The sequence below is a fragment of the Carcharodon carcharias genome, chromosome 12 (genome assembly GCF_017639515.1).
Source record: "Carcharodon carcharias isolate sCarCar2 chromosome 12, sCarCar2.pri, whole genome shotgun sequence".
Classification (NCBI taxonomy): domain Eukaryota; kingdom Metazoa; phylum Chordata; class Chondrichthyes; order Lamniformes; family Lamnidae; genus Carcharodon; species Carcharodon carcharias.
In genome coordinates this window covers 103,861,862-103,882,681 of record NC_054478.1, presented here as the reverse complement: position 1 = coordinate 103,882,681, position 20,820 = coordinate 103,861,862, and the positions used below count along the sequence as shown (strand labels likewise).

The window sequence follows — 20,820 nt, the reverse complement described above, 5'->3', positions numbered from 1 at the left end:
CTGGGCATACATACCTGGTCATGGCATCACAGCCACTGACACCAGGGGACCTCTCCAAATCCAGGGCCTTCTGCTCAAACCGGCTAAGAATGGCTAACTATGCCTGGCCACTGCCAGTCCTCACATGTTCTGCAGCATTTTGAGCATTCTTCTCCTGAAAATGAGAGAAGAGCATTGTTTTGTGCAAATTGTACATAGATTGTCTTCGCGCACAACCCACCCCAACCAGAGTGGGACATGTCATGGCTCCTCATCCCACTGCTGCCGAAAACGCACACAAAGATGCTAAGCCTGTTCCCCACCCCTCCCATCGTCCCCCTTGGCTACATGCTGCTGATATCACATTAGACACCACACGGTATACCCTTCTATAGCAAGGAGGCGCAAGCATGTGGAGCGCAGAGAGCATCATGCCACCTTGAAGCTCCCCTTCCAGCATGTGGTCACCCTGACTTGGACATGTCCTGCACTTCAAGCACAGCGCCTGGGTGCAGCTCCTCCAGATTGCCCCCAAAACATTCATGCCGGCTTCAGTGTACCACATGCTGTGGCCGCAGAACCCATCTCTTCACCACCCTCTCAGGCTGGCCTTGGCATGGGCAGCATCTGCTGGCCCACCCAGCAAAGGACACATGCCGTCAATGATTCAATGCAGTCACTAAACTCATACTTGGGTGGGAGGAGTGCAGCGGGGGGAAAGCTGACTTGCTGGTTAAATGACCAATGCCAACATTGTCCTCACCCTTCCAAAGTGCAACAAGTCGTTGAAGCGCTTGCGACGCTGGATCCAGGTGCACTGCACCATGTTACGGGAGCTCACCACCTCCGCCACCTCCTCCCAGGCACATTTTGTCATGTCGGGGGACTTCCTCCTCCCGTCCTGGGGAACCTCGAGGAGGGCAGCAAGGCAGTCATCCAAGAAATTAGGGCAACACTGGCCCCCCACCTTACCCTCTGGCCTGGCCTGCCCTGATGGCCTGCCCCCTGGCCTGGCCTGCCCCCTGGTCTGGCCTCCCCCAATGGCCTACCCTCCGGCTTGGCCTTCCCCCATGGCCTACCCTCTGGCCTGGCCTTCCCCCATGGCCTACCCTCCAGTCTGGCCTGCCCTGATGGCCTACCCTCCGGACTTGTGTCACCTCCGTTGCCCCTCTGCAGAGCCCTTTGCCCAGCCATTGCGAGCAGCCCTTCCAAGGCTGGCAGGTCTTCCTTTATACAGGCTGCCAGGTCGCCATTGGACCCGGCGGGCTGAGCGCGCCTGCCGCCACCCGCCTACTCCCACTCTGCACGGGAGTCGTGAATAACGCTGGGCAGGCTTTAATTGGCCCACCTGCGAAAAATGGCAGCATGAACCCGATTGCGGGCGGCGATTGGGTCTGCGCCCACCTGCTTCTGCTCTCACTCTGCCCCACCGCCAGCCAGAAAATTCAGTCCTATGTTGTTTCTTTATTGGATCAATATTAAACAAACCCCACCTCATAGATCTACTTGACCACTTGTCCTATATGTTTCTTTGCTTCTAATCAATGAAAGGGGAGTGTACTACATAACGTAGGACACTTAGGTGGTATGTCTCTACCCTATGTGCTATCTCAAAAGTTTCTTGGGATGGCTCACGCCCACTGTTGAACTTTATAATAATATTCTAAATTTTAAAGCGTAAGGTATTTAGAAGTGTACCACTAGACATTGGTGCATTAATCCAGCTGTTACCTTTTCTTTAGTTTATAGATTAGATCACAGATCAGAAGCTTTGAAATACTTGAAAGATAGTTTTAGGTTGTCCTGGAATTATCTACTAATATTTCACTGTTAAAGAAGTATGATGGTGCCCATGGTTTCATAGCATTAACACACTTACCTTGTAGCCAATGATATTTTATTGTAAAGTGTATTCAGTTATTAATTCCATGTTTTTGGCTTCTAATTTTGCAGCGGTATTACTATTACATTAACCATGGAATAGACACAGAACACGTGGCTCCTATGGAAGACAGCTGGTTGGAAGATGTATTATCCTTGGTGCCATTCCATCTCAAAACACACACTGGTACTATTGAGTCACTTTCAGATGAAATGAAAGAAGATTATCTTCTTAGTGTGAAGAAAGCCATAGGTACAGAATTATTTTAACTATTATAAGAAATACTGAAACTTCATAAGAAACTTGAGATAATCAGTAAAGTTTGCTTTAAACAAGATTTTAGTTCCATTGCCGAATAGAATGGATTTCTAATGGGATGGGGTTAGGAGGTAAGTTTGTGGCATTTATTATCAGAATTTAGTTTAAATGAGGTTTCACTATATTTGCACATGACTAGTATGCTTAATTTTTAAATTTGTTTTAACAAAGGAAGAAAGAGGTATGAAGAAGAAGCAGGTCACCTGCTGCTTGGATAATAAGAAACTAAATGAGTAGAGGAACAAAGAGACCTAGGGGTATAGATAACACAAATCACTAAAATAGCAATGCAAGCTAATGAAGCCATAAAAAAGCAAACCAAGCACCAGTGCAATTGAATTGAAAAGCAGAGATGTTGTGTTAGGCTTTAATAGAAGCTTTGTTATTTGACATGGCAGTACCATGCACTGATCTGGTCTGAACTTTATAAGAAAAAAATTGAAGCATTGAAAAAGGTTCAAAACGGATTTGCAACAATTATGTCAGAACTGAGAGTATATAGGTATCAGAAAAAGCTGAACAGGTTGTGGCTCTTCAATCTAGAAAATAGAAGGTTGAGAAGTGACCTGACAGAGATCTTTAAGATGTTAATAGAATTTGATAGGGTAGATGTAGATAAAATGTTTCCATTGTAGGGAAGTCCAGCAGGTCATAAATATAAGATAGTGTTGGGAACATACGAACAAGGAGCAAGAGTAAGTCATTCAGCCCCTCAAGCCTGCTCTGCCATTTAATAAGATCATGGCTGATCTGATGGTAACCTGAAATCTGCATCCCACCTATCCCTGATAGGAACTATATAAATGCAAGCCCTTTTTCTTCAGAAATAATCGGGAATGCAGGAGAAAATTCTTTACTCAAAGTGTAGTAAGAATTTGGAACGTACAATCACAAGCAGTAATAGAGGCAAATAGCATAGATGCATTTAAGGAGTAGCTAGATAAACACAAGAGGAAGAAAGGAATATAAAGATATGCTAATTGGGTTAGATGAAGCGGTTTGGGAGAAGGCTAATGTGTTGCATAAACACTGGCATAGACCAGTTAGGTGAATAGCCTGTTTCTGTGCTGTATATTGTATGTAATTATGTAATGTAATGTCATTGGATGCTTTGGCGAGAGATTTTAGAGAGGGACCAAATATAAGATTAAGCTAGTAGAACTAAATTTGCTCCCATTGGAGAAAATTCTGAAGGGTAATATTATTTATGTGTTTAAAAAAAGCGGACACTGATAATGTGAAGATAACCATAATTTAAGTTAACTGGCTTGAACTGTGATCACCTCAGTGCAAAACTAGCAAGCCTTAAGCAACTCTGGTGATTCAAATATATATCTTCCCTACCAACATACCTACCAACCATACGGAATGGACTCTTGCAAAATATGGGACTGGAATTTTGGAGAAGGCTGGCAGACACGAGGATTGGTAAAATCAGTAGTGGAGCCCAATATCATCCTGCTGCCATGGCGAATTACCAGCAGTAAGAACCACAGTGGCATAGCTGCCCACCAGGTGGCCCATTGTGCCAACTAAGGACAATCTCCTGCCCCTGCCAGTATGTTACTGGTATCGGGATGGGCCATCACCATGTGGGTTCTCGAGGTGGGAGGGGGCCCTCCTTTGTGGTTGCTCCAGGATCCATGGCTGCCCTGCTGCGAAGACACTGCTAATTGGGCTGGCAACTCTGGGAGGTGGACACCAGCCCTCAATTGGACATTGGCTGAGGCAGTAGCCTCTTAATTTACTGCCACTGGTAAAATGCTATCCAGGTCCCACTGCCTGCCAGCACAATGTCAGGTCCCACTTTCGGTTTCAGTGGCAGGACATCTTATGGAAAAAGTCAACCTGTGGTTTCTATTGATTAATTCCTTTTAAAAAGTAGGTGGATAAATATCTAGTTAGGAAAATGAGGTTTATTATGATAACTATTGATACCCATGTCAAGTATATATGATTTCTGCCCATAATCTATGGGAAATATTGTTTCTCGCGTCCAGCTGGACCCTTGGAATGTCACCAGTGGAATGAACTCTGTTGGGTTGAATAATGTAGAATGCAATGTTAAATGAATATCCTGAAATTGTTGGTCCATTACCTTTAGGAATTAGGTAAAATTCTGTTCTTTGAATCTTTATCTATGTCTTTTCACCACCCCCACTTAAGAGATGAAACAAATGGAGAGTTTCAGACAATAGATTTCTTACACCAGCAGATGCTACAAATCTGAAATTAAAACAGAAAATACTGAAAAGAGAGAGCTGGTTCTGATGAAGGATCTATGTCCAAAATATTTAATTTCATATTGTATGTTACGTGTTGAAGAATTGGACCCTTTCTCTTTCTAAACTTTCTTGAAAATGAGGTACATTCCAAATACATTGTGTTGCTTTGAGTGATTTCTGACTTCTGGAAATGTTATTTAAGATTAGTTAGGAATAGCACAAAAATATTTAATTGTATATTATGCAGCTGTTGGCTACACATTTTCAAATATTGATATGGAAATGGCAATTTTAATATTTACAAATCATTTACAAATATATTTCTCACATTTTCAGTGGACTTTGTTTTAAGAGATCCCAGAGAGAAAGAGGAAGTCAAGAAAGAGCTCCCCATTCATCGTGCTGAGTAAGAAAGATTGTATGAAGTGGAATTATTACAAGTTTATTTACATATGACAATAGGAAGGATAAGTAGAACTTTGTGACAAGAATGTGTATTGCTTACATTTTTAAGGACTCGTTATGGCAGCTCAACTTACATATCTGTGGTACAAGATAACATATATGCAAAGGTTATTATTTGATAGCCTATGCATTTCTTATGAATATATATAAATATAAAAATTATGCACCTTTTCTTGTGTATTTCTCCTATTCTTTAGTTCAGCCTGTGTCTTTCAGCTTATTTTCCACACTTTCTCTCTCTATCTCTCTAGGGTTGTCTCACACTATGGGCGGAATGTTATCATCTTGGCAGGGATCCAGACAACGAGCCTGAAAGCTGGGGGCGACCCCACCTCGGCCATCCACAGGACACACGTCCGCATTTTAAGGGGTCAGATATTAATTGGTTGCATTGGGGATGCTGTCTCTTTAAAGGATGGCTGCTAGCCTCTAGGACCTGCCAGCCAATCAGAGGGCTGACAGCTCAGCAGTTTCAGCAGTGCTACCAGGAGTGATGGCCACTGCTGCGATTGCACCTGGAAAAAAAGGAAACCATGGGAGGACACCACCCTCCCAACCAAGTGGGGTCTCGAGACACCAGGGCCAGCCTGGCAGGTCCCAGTGAGGTGGGGTGGAGGGGGAGAGGTTGGCAAGGGCCAAGTATCCAACTTACTGGTGAGGTGCTTTGACTTACTTCTGGAAAAGTTAGTGGAACTCCTCTGACTTACTTTTGCTGGTTTTGCGTGAGCTGCTGCACTGATTCATTAGGTATGGGGTCTGAGGTTGCAGTGCCTCTGGATCTGCAACATGACCAGCAAATAGAGTGAGAACTGAAAAGACGGGCAACTCTGCTAAGAGGGAGGAGGAGAAAGATTCTGCAAAGAAGTCCGCACTCACTGTGGGGTTTTCAAGCGCACTTCTCCTATTTCAACCTCATCCAAAAGCAATTCCTGGTCCGACTCTAGTTCAAGAATGAGATGGTCACGGAAGTGTGCCAACATCTTCAAACTGAGCTGGAGCCCGACACCTGGGTGAGGATCACGCCACCAGTGCCATTAAGGTCACAGTGGTATTGAAGTTTCGAGTGTCCTGATCTTTCCAGGTGGCCAATGGTGATATTCCAACATTTCCTGGTGCACCATCCATTGATGTATCTTGGAGGTAAGAGAGGCCATGTTATGTTAGGAGAGCCAAATGCCTCAGCAGGAAGAAGAGGATGAGAGGGAACATCACTTTGTCAGAATAGCTGGATTCACGTTGATGTAGGGTACCATAGACTGTACGAACATGGCTTTGTGGACACCCCATGTCAAAAGGGAAAGGAATAAGAATCACAAAGTCTAACATTTTATAAATGTGCGGTTTCTGTGCCACCATGCACAAGACATCATGTTGGTGAATGCCTGCCATCCTGGCACTCAAAGCGACAATCCCTTCATTCTGAGGCAGTGAGCTTTTCCTGCCAACATTTGGTATCCATGGAGAACCAGAGGGTGACTTCTCAGGGACAAAGGCTATCGCTTGTATACGTGGCTAATGACACTCTCCAGTCACCTGACCATGCAAGGACAATTTGCTTATAATGAGCAATGGAATCACCAGGAACATCGTGGAACAGAAAATTGGCATGCTAAAGCAATGCTTTCAATGCCTGGACAGCTCAAGGGAACCCTCTAATAGACATGAGAGCCAAGTTTGTGATGGTCTGCTGCACCCTCTATGATATTGCCATTGTGAGGGCACAGCCATTACCACCAGGAATTTGGAGGCCACCTTGGGAGGAAGAGGAGGAGGAGGAGGAATGGCAATGCATCCTTCACTCCTTCGCTTTGGATTGGCTGTCTGAGAGTACCTGCTGAGACTCTGATTTCTAAAAAGCTATAGCCCTTTACAACTATGGATCCATAATTCCTGCTATTACATCTATCAAAGACACACCCCCCACCTACCCACCTATCAGAATATCCCATTACGATCAGGTTAGGGACCAGTAACTTTTTGTTTAAAGTAGACTTTAGGGGAATAAAGCCACAAGATTTCATGGTTTTAAACAAGCAAATAAAATTTACTATACAAACTCAGAAAATTAAAACAATTCACAATATCTATCTTACACCATAACATTTAGAATTAACATACGGTAAATATGAATTACCAGGCAAACTATGGTTCGGCACACCATACTGCACATTAAATTGCAGAAGCGACCAAGCCAGGTCCCATAGATTTCTCAGCAACCCACCCAGATGTCAATGGCTGCTGTGAATCACAAACTTGTTAAAATTCTGTCTCCCTCATGAGAGATTTTAACTCTTTACTTTCGAAGATCTAGCCTCTGAATTCCCCCAAAACCAGCCCTGACTCAGACTGCCTCGCTGGCAGCTCACTGCCTGAAAGTTCAATCTCTTTTCCTGAGACTGTGTTCCACAGGATTCACAAAGCTGCGCTCCTGCCTCTAAATACTGGCACACTTCCTACTCTTTCTCAGACCATTAGCTTCACTAAGCTAGCAACACCCTTGGGTTTCTCCAACCCTTCAATTTCCAGGCTGCACCGAGCTATAAATGGATCCCAGGGCTTCTGAGCCCTAACCCTCTCAGCATGTCACCAGTGACACCTTCTCAGCTCCTCAGGACTTTGCTGAGTCCTAACTGTGGGGAGCCTGCTAACAATTCCCCAAGGCTTCTCTGTAAGCTGCAAACCACACTAGGTCTAAATTGAATTCAACCTCTCCCAGCAAAATGCGCAGAAATTGAAATCAGAGAACTTTCTTAAGTTGCACTCATGTCCATGATAACATAGCCTTTTGGGGTTCACAGAATGGTTTTAAACTAATTTAGCTCTACCTCCCAAAACAAAATATCTCTTTGGACTGCTTCTTTGCAAGCAGTGTAGACATCTCATCTCCAGCTAAGTATTCCCACTTGCTGTTTTATGGCTCTTACCTTTCTAGCTGTTAACCCCTTACATCAACATGGCCCCAACCTTTTAAGTGCAAAAGACTCCAAGTTGCTTTAGTTGCATTTATACCATTTTCTACAGTTAAACTTTAATCTTCCCAGGCCTAAACCTTACCTCTAAAATATTGACATGAACCATGAACTAGATATTCATCAGAGTCTCCATTGGCCCACCATCCTACAATAAAAACCTCCTGAAGAAACCTTTTCATGAATATCTTTATTCAACAACAAATCCAATAATACAAACAAAACTGAATTATTCATCCCTGGCCATTATTTTATTGTGGATACCTGTGCTAATGTTCCTATGCAGTGGCACCCCAGAGGCTGCAGCATGCCTGGTGGAAGGCTGCTGATGTTTGCTGGGGGAAGACTATAAATGGACTTCAGGATTCCCTTTAGCTTCTTTGAGCTTGGAGAGTCCATCTTCGTATTGCACTACCTCCGCAGTCTGGGGCTGGTGCTCTGAGAGGCAGCAACGTGGGCATTCACAGAGTGACAGTGATCAGACCACATTTAGAATATTGTGAGCAATTTTAGGCCCTGTATCTCAGGAAGGATGTGCTGGCCCTGGAGAGGGTCCAGAGGAGGTTCACGAGAACAATCCCAGGAATGAAAGGCTTAACATATGAGGAACGTTTGAGGGTCTATACTTGATGGAGTTTAGAAGGATGAGGGGGGTTCTGATTGAAACTTACAGAATACTGAAAGGCCTGGATAGAGCGGATGTGGGGAAGATGTTTCCATTAGTAGGAAACACTAGGACCTGAGGGCACAGCTTCAGAGTAAAGAGAAGACCTTTTAGAACAGAGATGAGGAGAAACTTCTTTAGCCAGAGAGTGGTGAATCTATGGAATTCATTGCCACAGAAAGCTGTGGAAGCCAGGTCATTGAGTGTATTTAAGACCGAGATAGATAGGTTCTTGATTGGTAAGGGGATCAAAGGTTACGGGGAGAAGGTGGGAGAATGGGGTTGAGAAATTTATCAGCCATGATTGAATGGCGGAGCAGACTCGATGAGCCGAATGACCTAATTTCTGCTGCTATGTCTTATGGTCTTATGGAAGCACAAACATTATCATCCTAGGAAAGGAGAGCAAGCTTGAGCTCCACAATGCCACTGCCCCTCATATGGGGCAGCACCTCAGCAATCCTTGTAATCTGTTGGAGCATAGATTGTATTATTGCTATGAGTGCCTGCATGCCTCTTTGAACATTGAGACCTGAGCCTTGATGGCAGCAGTTTGAGCCTACGTGGCAGCAAATGTGGATCTCATTGCTGATGTGGAAACTTAGGCAGTGGCAATGAGACATTGGCTGGCTTCTGTTTGTGTTGCATTGGTAGCTGAAACAGCAACCACCAGACTCTGCATCATGGTTGGGTCCGCTTGTGGTGTCATGGAGTTGGCCACTGTTTCCATGGTGGAAAGGATGGTCTCCGTACTCTTCATGATGCCCTCTGCCATGTTGGTGCTGGGCTCCTTCTCGCTTCTTGACAGTGACACAAGGCTGTCAGGACTGCACTGAACCTGAATCTATGCTAATCTCTTATGCCTGCACAGTGCTGGTATCTGAACTGGTAGCTTCAATCGTCAGTACCTCCACATCACTAATAAGGGATTGCTGTCTCTCTTCTGCCTGGGTGTGCTGTGGGTGGACACATGGCAGTTCTTGTGTATCCAAAAGCATAAAATCAGAAGGAGGGGGGTAGAGTTGAGGTGGGTGGTGGGGTGTAACTTGTCCAAAGTCACACCATCTGCATCTTGCACAAGATGCCATATTGCTAAATCAGGGTACATTGAGAGTTGTGAAGGGCCATAAGGCAGTAATGTACTGTCATCATGAGTGGTCTCAATGATGCCTGATGCTATGAGCTCTGTCCTCATGATGCACCGTCTCCTTCTTGGTCTTAGAAAGTGAAAGCGTGCCTGACCCCTATCAGTTGTCTTCTGCTCCCTTCTGTTGTGTGCCACCTTGTCCTGCAAGGAAAATGTGAGTAATTGTGTTGTGCTACCTTTGGTTGATGTGCCTTGCAGAGCCAAATAACTGGCAATATGTGGAGGTAGCAAGAGGTGAATGTGAGGCTGGGATCAATGGAAGTTGTATGAAGTGGAGTATGTGAATGTTAGGCCTGAGCCCTGGATGATAGGGATTCTTGGTGGGTGGTGATGGCGGTATGGGGGTGTGTACTGAGCATCATGAGATGTTATTGGTTCAGTGGGTAGGAGATGTCATGTACAGATGCATTCACTGACCTTGACCTTCCGCATAAGGTCATTAAAATTCTTCTGGCGTTGCTACCAGGTTCTCGGACCAGATTCCAGGAATTGACCTCTGTGGCCACCTGCTCCCATTCCCATTGGAGGGAATTCCTAGATGGCCTCCTGGTCCCTTGTGGAGACACTGGCTCTCTCCTCCTGATGACCTCCATCACTAAGGCTGTGCACAGTGCTCCATCTGTGAAACTCAGAACCCTCTGCCCCTTGTGTTCCATTTCCCTTGTTTGCATTACAGAACATTCAGCTCCAGTCTACTGTGATTCAGGCAGCTTCTTATTAAGAACAGATTGCCTTCCAATGCTGCAGGCTAGCTGTAACATGTGCTAACTTTGCATGTTTTTAGGCCCTGCTAGAAGCATGCAGCCAGCCAGCAGTGATAGGCTCCATGCAGACATCCTTTAAATGAGAAGGTTGTGAGAGGTTTTTGCGTTGCCTGTCTCAATAAGAATGGTCGCAAATTGTGACTGCCACTCCCAAAAAGAAAGAAAGAGAGAAGAAAGACTTGCACTTATATGGTGTCTTCCTTGACCAGGAAATGCTTTAAAACTAATTAAATACTATTGAAACCTAGGCGTTGTTGTAATATAGGAAACATAGCGGCCAACTTGCACACAGCAAACCCCCAACAACAGATATGTGATAATGACCAGATAATCTGTTTTTGTGATGTTGATTGAAGATAAACATTGGCCTGAAGACTGGGAATAACTCCCCTGCCTTTCTTCAAAATAGTTCCATGTTATCTTTTATGTCTACCCAACAGGTCAGATGGGGCCTTGGTTTAAGATTTCATCTGAAAGATGGCATCTCAGATAGTGCAGCACTCCCACCGTACTGCACTGGTGTGTTAGCCTAGTTTTTTGTGCTCAAGTCCTGGAGAGGGACCTGAACCTGGAACCTTGTGACTCAGAGGTGAGAGTGCGGCCAAGTGAGCCACGCCTGACAAAATGGGAGCCGTTGAATTTTTCCCCCTTTATCTTGGATCGTTTTTCAGTTTCTTTTAGGTGAAGAAGTTGTCCCATCATTTTATACACTGCAAAAGTTAGTATGGACATTTTGTAATGAAACCTAAAGTACAGGGCTGGATCTTGCTGGAAAAATAAATTTGTGTTAATAATGCATGCTGTTATTAATGTACAAATCAGCCAGTTTGTTCATGAGATTAAGAGATTCATTGTGAGTTACAAATCTGCAGTTTGCTGGTTGAATTGCATTGTTCCACTATTTGCTTTGCACAAGTGGCATTTTGGCCTTAGCCTCTGCAATTTTTAAGAACTTGCTGGATTTCCACATTTATTACCCATTAAACTCACCACAGAAGTTATGCTTTCTGTATGGAACAATTTCAGATGTTTCAACATGGATCTTTTTCCTGTGATGCAAAGACTCAAGACAAACCAAGCAATGGGGAGTTAAGAAGTTGGTTGATTGCATTTTCTGCTACTTTATAGGATTACAACCCACAGAGGAGGTTAAAGGCCACTTCCTGGGAAGCTGTAAGCCTGGTTTCAATTCATAGCATAAGTGTGCAAGCTGGAATGTCTGCATACATATAGCATACATTGCCTTCTAGATTTAATTGTAGAATGCAGCACCTTTAGTAGACAGCTAGTGTTATGGGTTCTCCGCAGTTGCCTTCTCTTTCCTGAATGATGCTGTTTTATTATGTTTCATGTGTGGTTGATGCATAATAAAGAAGAGATAGACCATTTCCCTTGCAGTGTCTTCACTCATAGAATATGCATTCTTTCTGTACTACAGTTATACCCATCCAATTCTGCAGGTCCTGATTTGGTGTCGTTTTATTGGAGCGGGCCATTAGAGGGTAGCCAGTTCCACTTTAGCTTCTGGTCAAAATGGGTTGCTGCAGGTCCTAAAATTTCATACACTGGCAGAATAGAAGATCACTTCTGGCATTGAATGACCTGTACTACTGTGACAAGTTGTCAAGTGTTTGTAAAATACATGAATTAGCACTCCAGTGTCAGGACCCATGGTTTATCCAGAAGCAGTCAACATAGGCTTATTCTTACTATATGTAAGAGCACCATATTATTCAAAGAATGAAGAAACTACACATGATAGGTAAACCCTTTTTATTCCTCTATATGCAGTAATCTGTTGTATAGATAATCAGCTTCCAGATATTTTGGCCTCGCATCCAGGTGCAACTTTTTCCTTAATTCTTTCTGTCTTGCTTTTCATAAAGTTCTTGAAAACCTACCTGTCTACTATTCTTTTGACCATTGCTGAATTATTTTTCTGTTGCTGCTTCGCGCCTGTTTCTGTTGGTTTGAAGCATTGTGGAATGTTTGGTGCCCTATAAATATAAGTTCCTGTGAAATTCCATTCCATACGTGTTGTTTTACTGATACAACAGGTAAACAGGCAACTTTACAACAGAACATTGGTGGAACAAGTTGATTTAGAATTTTTATTATAGTTTTAAATGATAATCAATTTTAGAACGGTCAGTACCTACTTGAAAATCTCAGTGGAATCCTAGGTTGATGAAATAATGATGTTTATGAATGCTTTGATGCCAGGAAAACTTACTCATGAAATTTAACTTTACACAAACTTCTCAACTTTTTTCATGTCTGCATCTTAGAAATTTTACCTTAAAGACCTAATACTGGACAAACTTTTGTGTAACCTATATTTCTTCATATTTTTAAGGTTGGAAGTGGTACCAAAGCCATGGAACAAGTCATTTTTGATAGCACACAACTTAATAAAGGTGAACCTTAATTCGGTGAATCCCACTATGTTGGCTGTCCTGGATCTCTGGCAATGTTCTTTTAAGTGAGTTCTTATACTAAAATGTATTCATTGGATGAAGTCAGAAAACTTTCTTGCTTCTGGATTGCTTTTTCTTTGGTGGGTGGGAGAAACAATTCAGTAAGACTTTAATTATGAAAAGGAAGTGGCTGAATTACCTGCTAGTACATCTAATTGGTGGCTGCACTGCATGGAAATTCCCTGCCTACGTTTGCTGAATCTTGCTGTATCCTAATTAGCAAATTCGGGTGTTGGGGAAAAAAATCCCTGCATTCATCCACTCTTTCTTCTATTGTATGAATGTTTACCACAATTTTAACAGCGTGTTAACTAATATAAACTGAACAAATTTTCACTTCCATTACAATAACAAAGCAGGGAATTGGTCATCGGATAACATTGCTCAGAGTAATTTCCAACCTTAGATAATTAAATAACAGATGTTGATTTACTGTTGTTCAGTTCTAATTTGATTCCATTCTTAGCAGTAGAAAATAATAAAAATTACAATATTGAGACAATATAGTGAGAAAAAAGATATCAGCTGGATATGTAAAAGAATCTGCAAATATGACCTGACTTTGTATTATGTTATAGTGGGGGGATAAGATTCAGGGCATTCATAGCAGAACTATGAGACATAATGAGCCTCAGTGAAATAGTGATATGTGATTCTGCAGTGAAATTAAAGTCATTGTGACCTATCTCATATTTAAGAAGTATTAATACTTTTACTTAGCATTAATGTGATAATGCCATGCAATTAAAAAATATATAATTCATTATTAAATTGTCAGTTAGCTTTTTAAGTACAGGCTATTTTTCTGCCTTTTAAAATATTGATTGACCTCCTATAATAAGCTGGATGATATGCCATTTGATAAGGATAGGAGCATAATACAGTTTTTTTTAACAGCTGTTTAATTCCTGTCACGAGGTAAACAAAGAAATTAATCACATTAATTCAATACAGGTACTGGATGTTACAATGGAGGCTTTATCCTTCAATTTACATTTATCAGAATCCTACCTTTATGTTTTGGGAAGAATTTTAACATGCAAGGGTGAGGTGCAGTTCTGTTGGGGGTGGGGGTTAAATTGACAAAAATTGCTGGTGTGTTGAAAACCTGACATGACCCTGCTAACTTCTGCCTTTAATGGGTGAGTAATTGCAGATATGCAGGAAAACCCCCTGGGGATGTTGAATGTATAATTTTAATATATTAGAAATCATTCAATTGTAAATTTAACCCAGCATTCTGGTGTAAACAGCCATGACATGGGATTCCCGAGCTGTATGAAACTTGCTATGGTGAATGAGGTGAAAGCACAGCAGGGATTGGCAGGGCTGTAAAATCGACAGGCTGGAAAGCCTTTAAAGATTGAAACAGCATAGCTGCCTCTTCACCCATGTGAAAGGCTTTTGCTCACATGACTTGCTCTGAGAGTGTGCTTTCACCAGTTTACAGGTGCTTTCTAACATTTTGGAAGTCATTTCTGCAATCTTCGACTTTACTCACCTTAATCTGCACTTCACTATTCTTGGCCTTCATTATGGCATGGGAGCAGCTTATGCTACTTTGGATCTCTGATGAGGAAGAGGAGGAGCAGTACCTGCAATTCCATCAGCAGCAGGAACAACACTAACAGCAACTGCTGATGCCTTCTCCTTCGTCATCTGATGCTTCACATGACAAGGGGAACTGGACACAGAACTTTAGTTGTAAGGGAGCAATACCTTTGGTACAAGACAGTAGGTCAGCTTTCTCAATGTGATTGAGAACGAGTGTCTCAGGAGGCTTAGATTTTCACTGCAGGTTGTTGCTGACATTTGCAGGCTCTTGAAAAAGGACCTCTTGCTCAGTGCATCAGGTGGTCACCGCAGCCCTGAATTTTTTTGCCTCTGGCTCCTTCCAGGGATCTGCTGATTTTAGAACCTTATGCCCACAAGTGCATCTCCTAGATGATCGATGCTGTTTGCCAGGGCCGCATTGCTACTGATGAAGCCTGTCGGAACCAGAGGGTTCTGGCATTTGCTGAAGTTGTTGGATCCTCAGAGGTTCAGGGAGTTACTCACTGTACACATTTGACAATCATGGCACCCTCAGATAAACCAGCAGTTTTTGTCACTCGGAAGGGATTCTACTCCCTCAGTGTTCAGCTGGTGTGTGACAAACAGAATGTCATTTCTCCTTTGAGTATTTGCACCTCCAAACAAAGAGAGCAGGTGGTTCCTTGGATACAAGAGCTCCCCTCTAAGAACCTGAGTGATGGCACCTGTGGAGAGCCCTATCACTGATATAGAGGAAAGATATAACCACAGCTCCATGAACACAAGAGCTGCCATTGAGGGTTTTTGAAGATGTGATTCAGGTGCCTGGACAGATCTGGGGCTCCCTTCAGTATGTACCAGCAAGGATGTTCAGAACGGTAGTAGTCTGCTGCACCTTGCTGCAGGGGGAACTGGAGCCGCAGGAGGAGGAAGGTTAGGATCACACTGCATCCTCAGAGGAGGAGGGAGCTAGATGAGAGGGAGCCTGGCGGTCAGGGTTCCTACAATCATTTATCTTAGCTGCCAGAAAAGCCTGTGATGGACTTATCCAGGCATTGTTCAGCACTCCCCCATCCCTATCCGATATGCACAAATCAATCTCACAGTCAAAAATCCCTCCACACCCTTTAGTTGTCTTCTACACTGGTCATAACAAATTGATATAGGGAGTGACAAGGTATTGGAGGTGATGGCAGGCTTAAAAGTGGACAAATCTTCAGGTCTAGATGATTTGTGTCCCAGACTGCTAAGGGAGGCAAGGGAGGAGATCGCAGGGGCTCTGACCCAAATTTTTAATTCCTCTTTGGCCTCGGGGGGAGGTGCCAGAGGACTGGAGAACAGCTAATGTGGTTCTGCTATTTAAGAAGGATTGTAGACATAAGCCAGGGAACTACAGACCAGTGAGTCTCACGTCAGTGGTAGGGAAACTATTGGAGAAAGTTCTGAAGGAGAGTATCTATCTCCACTTTGAGAGGCAAGGTTTGATCAGGGATAGCCAGTATGGCTTTGTCAGAGAGAGGTCATGCCTAACAAATTTGATTGAATTTTTTGAGGAGGTGACCAGGTGTGTAGATGAGGGTAGTGCAGTTGATCTAGTTTATATGGATTTCAGCAAAGCCTTTGACAAGGTCCCACATGGGAGACTTATAAAGAAGGCAAATGCACAAGGGATACAGGGTAATTTTATAAGGTGGATGCAAAATTGGCTTGCTTGTAGGAGACAGAGGGTGATGACAGAAGGATGCTTTAGTGACTGGAAGCCAGTATCCAATGGTGTACCACAGGGATCTGTGCTGGGTCCCCTATTATTTGTCATTTATATAAATAACATAGGTGACTATGTGGGAGGTAGGATTAGTAAGTTTGCGGATGACACAAAGATTGGCCGGATGGTTAACAGTGAGATTGAGTGTCTTGGGCTACAGGAAGACATAGACGGGATGGTCAAATGGTCTGATAAGTGGCAGATGGAATTTAACCTTGAAAAGTGTGAGGTGATACACTTTGGAAGGAGTAATTTGACAAGGAAGTATTCAATGAACAGCATGACACTAGGAAGTTCTGAGGAACAAAGGGACCTTGGCATGTGTATCCGTAGATCTCTGAAGGCAGAGGGGCATGTTAGTGGGGTGGTGAAAAAGGCATAGGGGACACTTGCCTTTGTCAATCGAGGCATAGATTACAAAAGTAGAGAGGTCATGTTGGAGTTGTTTAGAAACTTAGTGAGGCCACAGCTGGAGTACTGTGTGCAGTTCTGGTCGCCACATTATAGGAGGATGTGATTGCACTGGAGGGGGTGCAGAGGAGATTCACCAAGATTTTGACTTAGATGAAACATTTAAGTTATGAAGAGAAGTTGGATAGACTTGGGTTGTTTTTGTTGGAGCAGAGAAGACTGAGGGGTGACCTGATTGAGGTGTACAAGATTATGAGGGCCATGGACAGGATGGATAGGGAGCAGCTGTTCCCCTTAGTTGAAAGGTCAGTCACAAGGGGGCATAAGTTCAAGGTGAAGGGCAGGAGGTTTAGGGGGGATGTGAGGAAAAACCTTTTTACCCAGAGGGTGGTGACGGTCTGGAATGCACTGCCTGGGAGGGTGGTGGAGGCGGGTTGCCTCACATCCTTTAAAAAGTACCTGGATGAGCACTTGGCACATCATAACATTCAAGACAATGGGCCAAGTGCTGGTAAATGGAATTAGATAGGTAGGTCAGGTGTTTCTCACGTATTGGTGCAGACTCGATGGGCCGAAGTGCCTCTTCTGCACTGTGATTCTGTGATATCATTTCCTTAAGGCTAATATCGATTTGGAAGGTGGGAAGCAATAATTGAGATGGCTGGACAATGACTCTTGAAATGAAGTGCATGATTCAGTTACACTTTCAAATAGATTAAGACAGTGACATAGTTATAAACCATTCAAGTGTATCCCTTTGTGCAATTAAAAAGTACTTTTTTAAACAATTAACTCCATCTGCTACTAAACCTGTGGTTTTGGCAGAGTTCGAGGCAGGTTCCTTGATTTTTTTGATTCATTCTTGGAATGTGAACATCACTGACAAGGCCAATATTGTCACCTATCCTTAATTGCCCTTGAGCAGGTGGTGGTGAGCTGCCTAAAACTGGATGGCTTGCTACACCATTTCAGACGGCAGTTAAGGGTCAATCACATTGTTATGGGTCTGCAATCACATGTAGGTCAGACCGGTAAGGGCAGCAGATTTCCTCCCCTGAAGGACATTTGTGAACCAGATGGGTTTTTACAATAACCTGGAGGTTTCGTGACCATTAATGATACTCGCTTTTTATTCCAGGTTTATTAATTAAATTTAAATTCCTTCAGCTGCTATAGTGGAATTTGAACTCGTATCTCTACAGCATTAGTCTAAGACTCTGGATTACTAGTCCAGTAACACTATGGCCAGGATTTTCCCACTCGGCGATTTGGGGGCGGGGCCCGCTCTCCGAGAGGAAAATGACGCGGGATGAATCCCCGATGTCATCCCGGGCTATTTAAATTTTTAGGAAGGCGGGCGGACAGAGAAATCAGCTATCCACCCACTGATCTGTCAATGGCCAATTAAGGCCATTAACAGGCTAGTTAAGATAATTAAAGACCTGCCTGTCCAAGCTTAAGGCTGGTGGGCAGGCCAGGAGCCCCAGCAGGCTCCAGATTATTCATGAAACTTCAACCACTGGCGGGATGAAGTTTCATGTCCGTTTTTTAAAAATGTAATAAATTTTAAGTGTTTGTTATTAACATGTCCCATCTCATGTGACATTGTCACATGAGGGAGTCATGTTAATAATTTTAATATTTTTTTATTTTTAGACCTTACCTCTTATGAATCTCCCTGAGACAGAACATTGCCTCAGGGAGCAGTGCGCCCTTTCGTGCGTAAGCGCTAAAGAGCGCACTTTGACAGATAGGGATTCCCTCCATCCCCACGCACAGGAAGCTCATAGCGCTTCCTGTCGGGGATGCTGCTAGGTGGGCCTTAATTGGCCCGCCCACTCAATGGCTGGGGTTGGCTGTCCTCCCGCTGCCCAACCGGTGGGGCCTGTACGGTATCCGAAGGCAAAATTCTGCCCTATCAGTATGCTACCATTCGTGTTGACCGCCCCCTACTTTGAGGGTGTCTGCCATCTGGGCTTTGGGGCCCATGCGTGCCCAGCCAAAAGAGCCCAACTTACATCTGTGTAGGACTAAACTCGAAGACTGGGGCAAGAGGCAGCATACAGGGCTCTAATTGGTGTGGGGAGGGAAATGGTTATGATATGAGAACTAGAAGTGCCTTGAACAAAGTTCCTATTTCTTTGTGCCCTTTCCTTGATATTACCTCTCATGAACCATTTGCACTTTCCTGCTAGCCAAGAGCTGGAGAGCACTTTGCTGCACTTCAATGAGACACTGAACAGTTTCGGCAAGGATTTCCTCCATCCTATTTAAAGTTGCAGACTTAATGTATGGATGGTGAGGGTCACATGCTGTCATTTGCCTGCTATGTCAGATATGTTATGCAGGTGGCTACTGTTTCCAGGGCAGTGGACATCAGCATAAAGGCCTGAGACATCATGACACTCGTGCTAGGGACGGATTCCTCCAATCTCTCTTCAATGGGGGGTAGTACCTCTGGAAATGCTGACAGTACATTATTTGTTTTTATTTCAGAATTGCCCTCTTCATGAATAACACCCGAGGTTTAGCATCTGTGCCTATCTGAGCAGAGCTTGGGAGTGTCCTGCACCCTTCCGAAGGGTACTCACTACTGTCTCTGCCTTTAACAGCTGCTTCTGCTCACCTGCGATGTATTCCTCACCATGTGACAATGTAGCTATCCCCCTTCGGCGTCACACCAACATGTATATACCTGAGCTGGTAGAGGGTGCACATGAGTAATGTGTAGTCAGGCATGGGACCTCCTCTTTGGATTCTTTCATTTCCTACCTCTCTAGCTCCGTGTCACACCTGAAGAACCTGTGAGAAATGGAAGACGTGAATTAGAAGTGACAAGGGGAAAGGGTTCAAAGTCATCATTTTTCAGATTTTTGCATTTCAGTTAGAGGTGACAGTAATTCAACATGAGTGTTGTGTGCCATGTGACAGTTGATCTGTAATTCTGTCACTAGATATTTGTGAGATCCTATATCTCAATTGCTAATGCTTATGCACTCCACCGTTCTGCTGATCTCCATTATCACCTCCTCCGCAGCAGTCAGGATGGCTAACACTGGACAGCCACCCTGGTTCTCTGCCTTTCTCTGGGATTTTGTACTTTGTTTTTTCTCCGAGCAGCGGAGAGAGTTTTGAGTATGAGAAATGAATTATATGAACTGGATGGAATTACGCCATTTGTGGAAAGTGATTGTGAGGGATGGGTGTGAGATTACAGTAAGATGTGGGTGAATGTCAGTGTTGGCTGTTTAGATTGGTATGTCCTCTGTAGAGACTGATAATTTTTAAAGAGCATTTCAAACTTCCAGTTATTGGCTGAAAGGTTGGCACTTCAAGATTTTACTTTTTAAAAAACTTTTACTGTATCAAGTGACTTAAAAACACTCCTAACTAAATACCATTTTCTTGTGTAGGCAACTTATACTTTTAAATATATAAATTCTCATGAAAATATAATAATTTTCATAATATTATCGTGATTTATTATAAAGGTAGGTTAATAGTGGGGGTTGGATTAGTTTCTCTGTGTGTATGTGTTGGGGGAGGATTTAATTGAATTAGAGACAACTAGTCTGGAGCTTTTGAGTGATTAGAAGGGAAAATGGGGTTTGAAATGTTAAATAAGTAAACATGGCTGAGGTTTTAAAATGTGATTTGTGAGGAACACTTGCATTTTTAAATAAACCAGAGTAGTTTGAATTTCAAAGAGATGATGAGGTGTTACACCTAGCCATACAAAGCTAGGTCAAACAGTGTGTTTACTTTTCCCAAAGGTTACTGATAATATGGAAAACTATGGAAGATTTATATTATGGAAAAAGTAAAGTTGCAAAGACATATTGAAGCAATGGAATTTACATTAAAAGGAGAGAAACATGTATAAAGGAGCTGAGGTTATGTGTAAGGAGAAAGGCATTCTAAGATCTAACACAAGTGTGAAAAGCTTCCAGCCTCTATGCATCCAGCTGCTGTCTACAGGAACCAAAGCTAAGAAAACTCACTGAATGTCACTGTCCAGGGTATTGTGTGCTTTGCCTGGGACTGTTGAAATCTATTTTGTTTTCCTGTTGCCTTAATGGAGCTAGATTAATTAGGAGACCTGGGAGTTATTATAGTAGTGTTTGTAGGCCTAGTATGAGCTTAAAATCTTTTCTTCTATTAATAAATATTTAATTTAGTTTTGTAAAAAACCTCTAGACCTTGCTGGGCTCATCCTACTGA

The 20,820-nt window shown here is 43.2% G+C and overlaps 1 protein-coding gene across 1 annotated transcript in view; it reads left to right on the top strand.

Moving 5' to 3' along the window:
* Positions 1 to 20,820, top strand: part of dnah7 (dynein, axonemal, heavy chain 7) — a 616,407-nt gene that overhangs the window by 46,348 nt on the left and 549,239 nt on the right. The window contains exons 6-8 of the mRNA XM_041200170.1: positions 1,933 to 2,113; positions 4,741 to 4,810; positions 12,770 to 12,895. Of these exons, the coding sequence (XP_041056104.1) occupies positions 1,933 to 2,113; positions 4,741 to 4,810; positions 12,770 to 12,895 (377 nt within the window). The remainder of the gene's footprint in view (positions 1 to 1,932; positions 2,114 to 4,740; positions 4,811 to 12,769; positions 12,896 to 20,820) is intronic.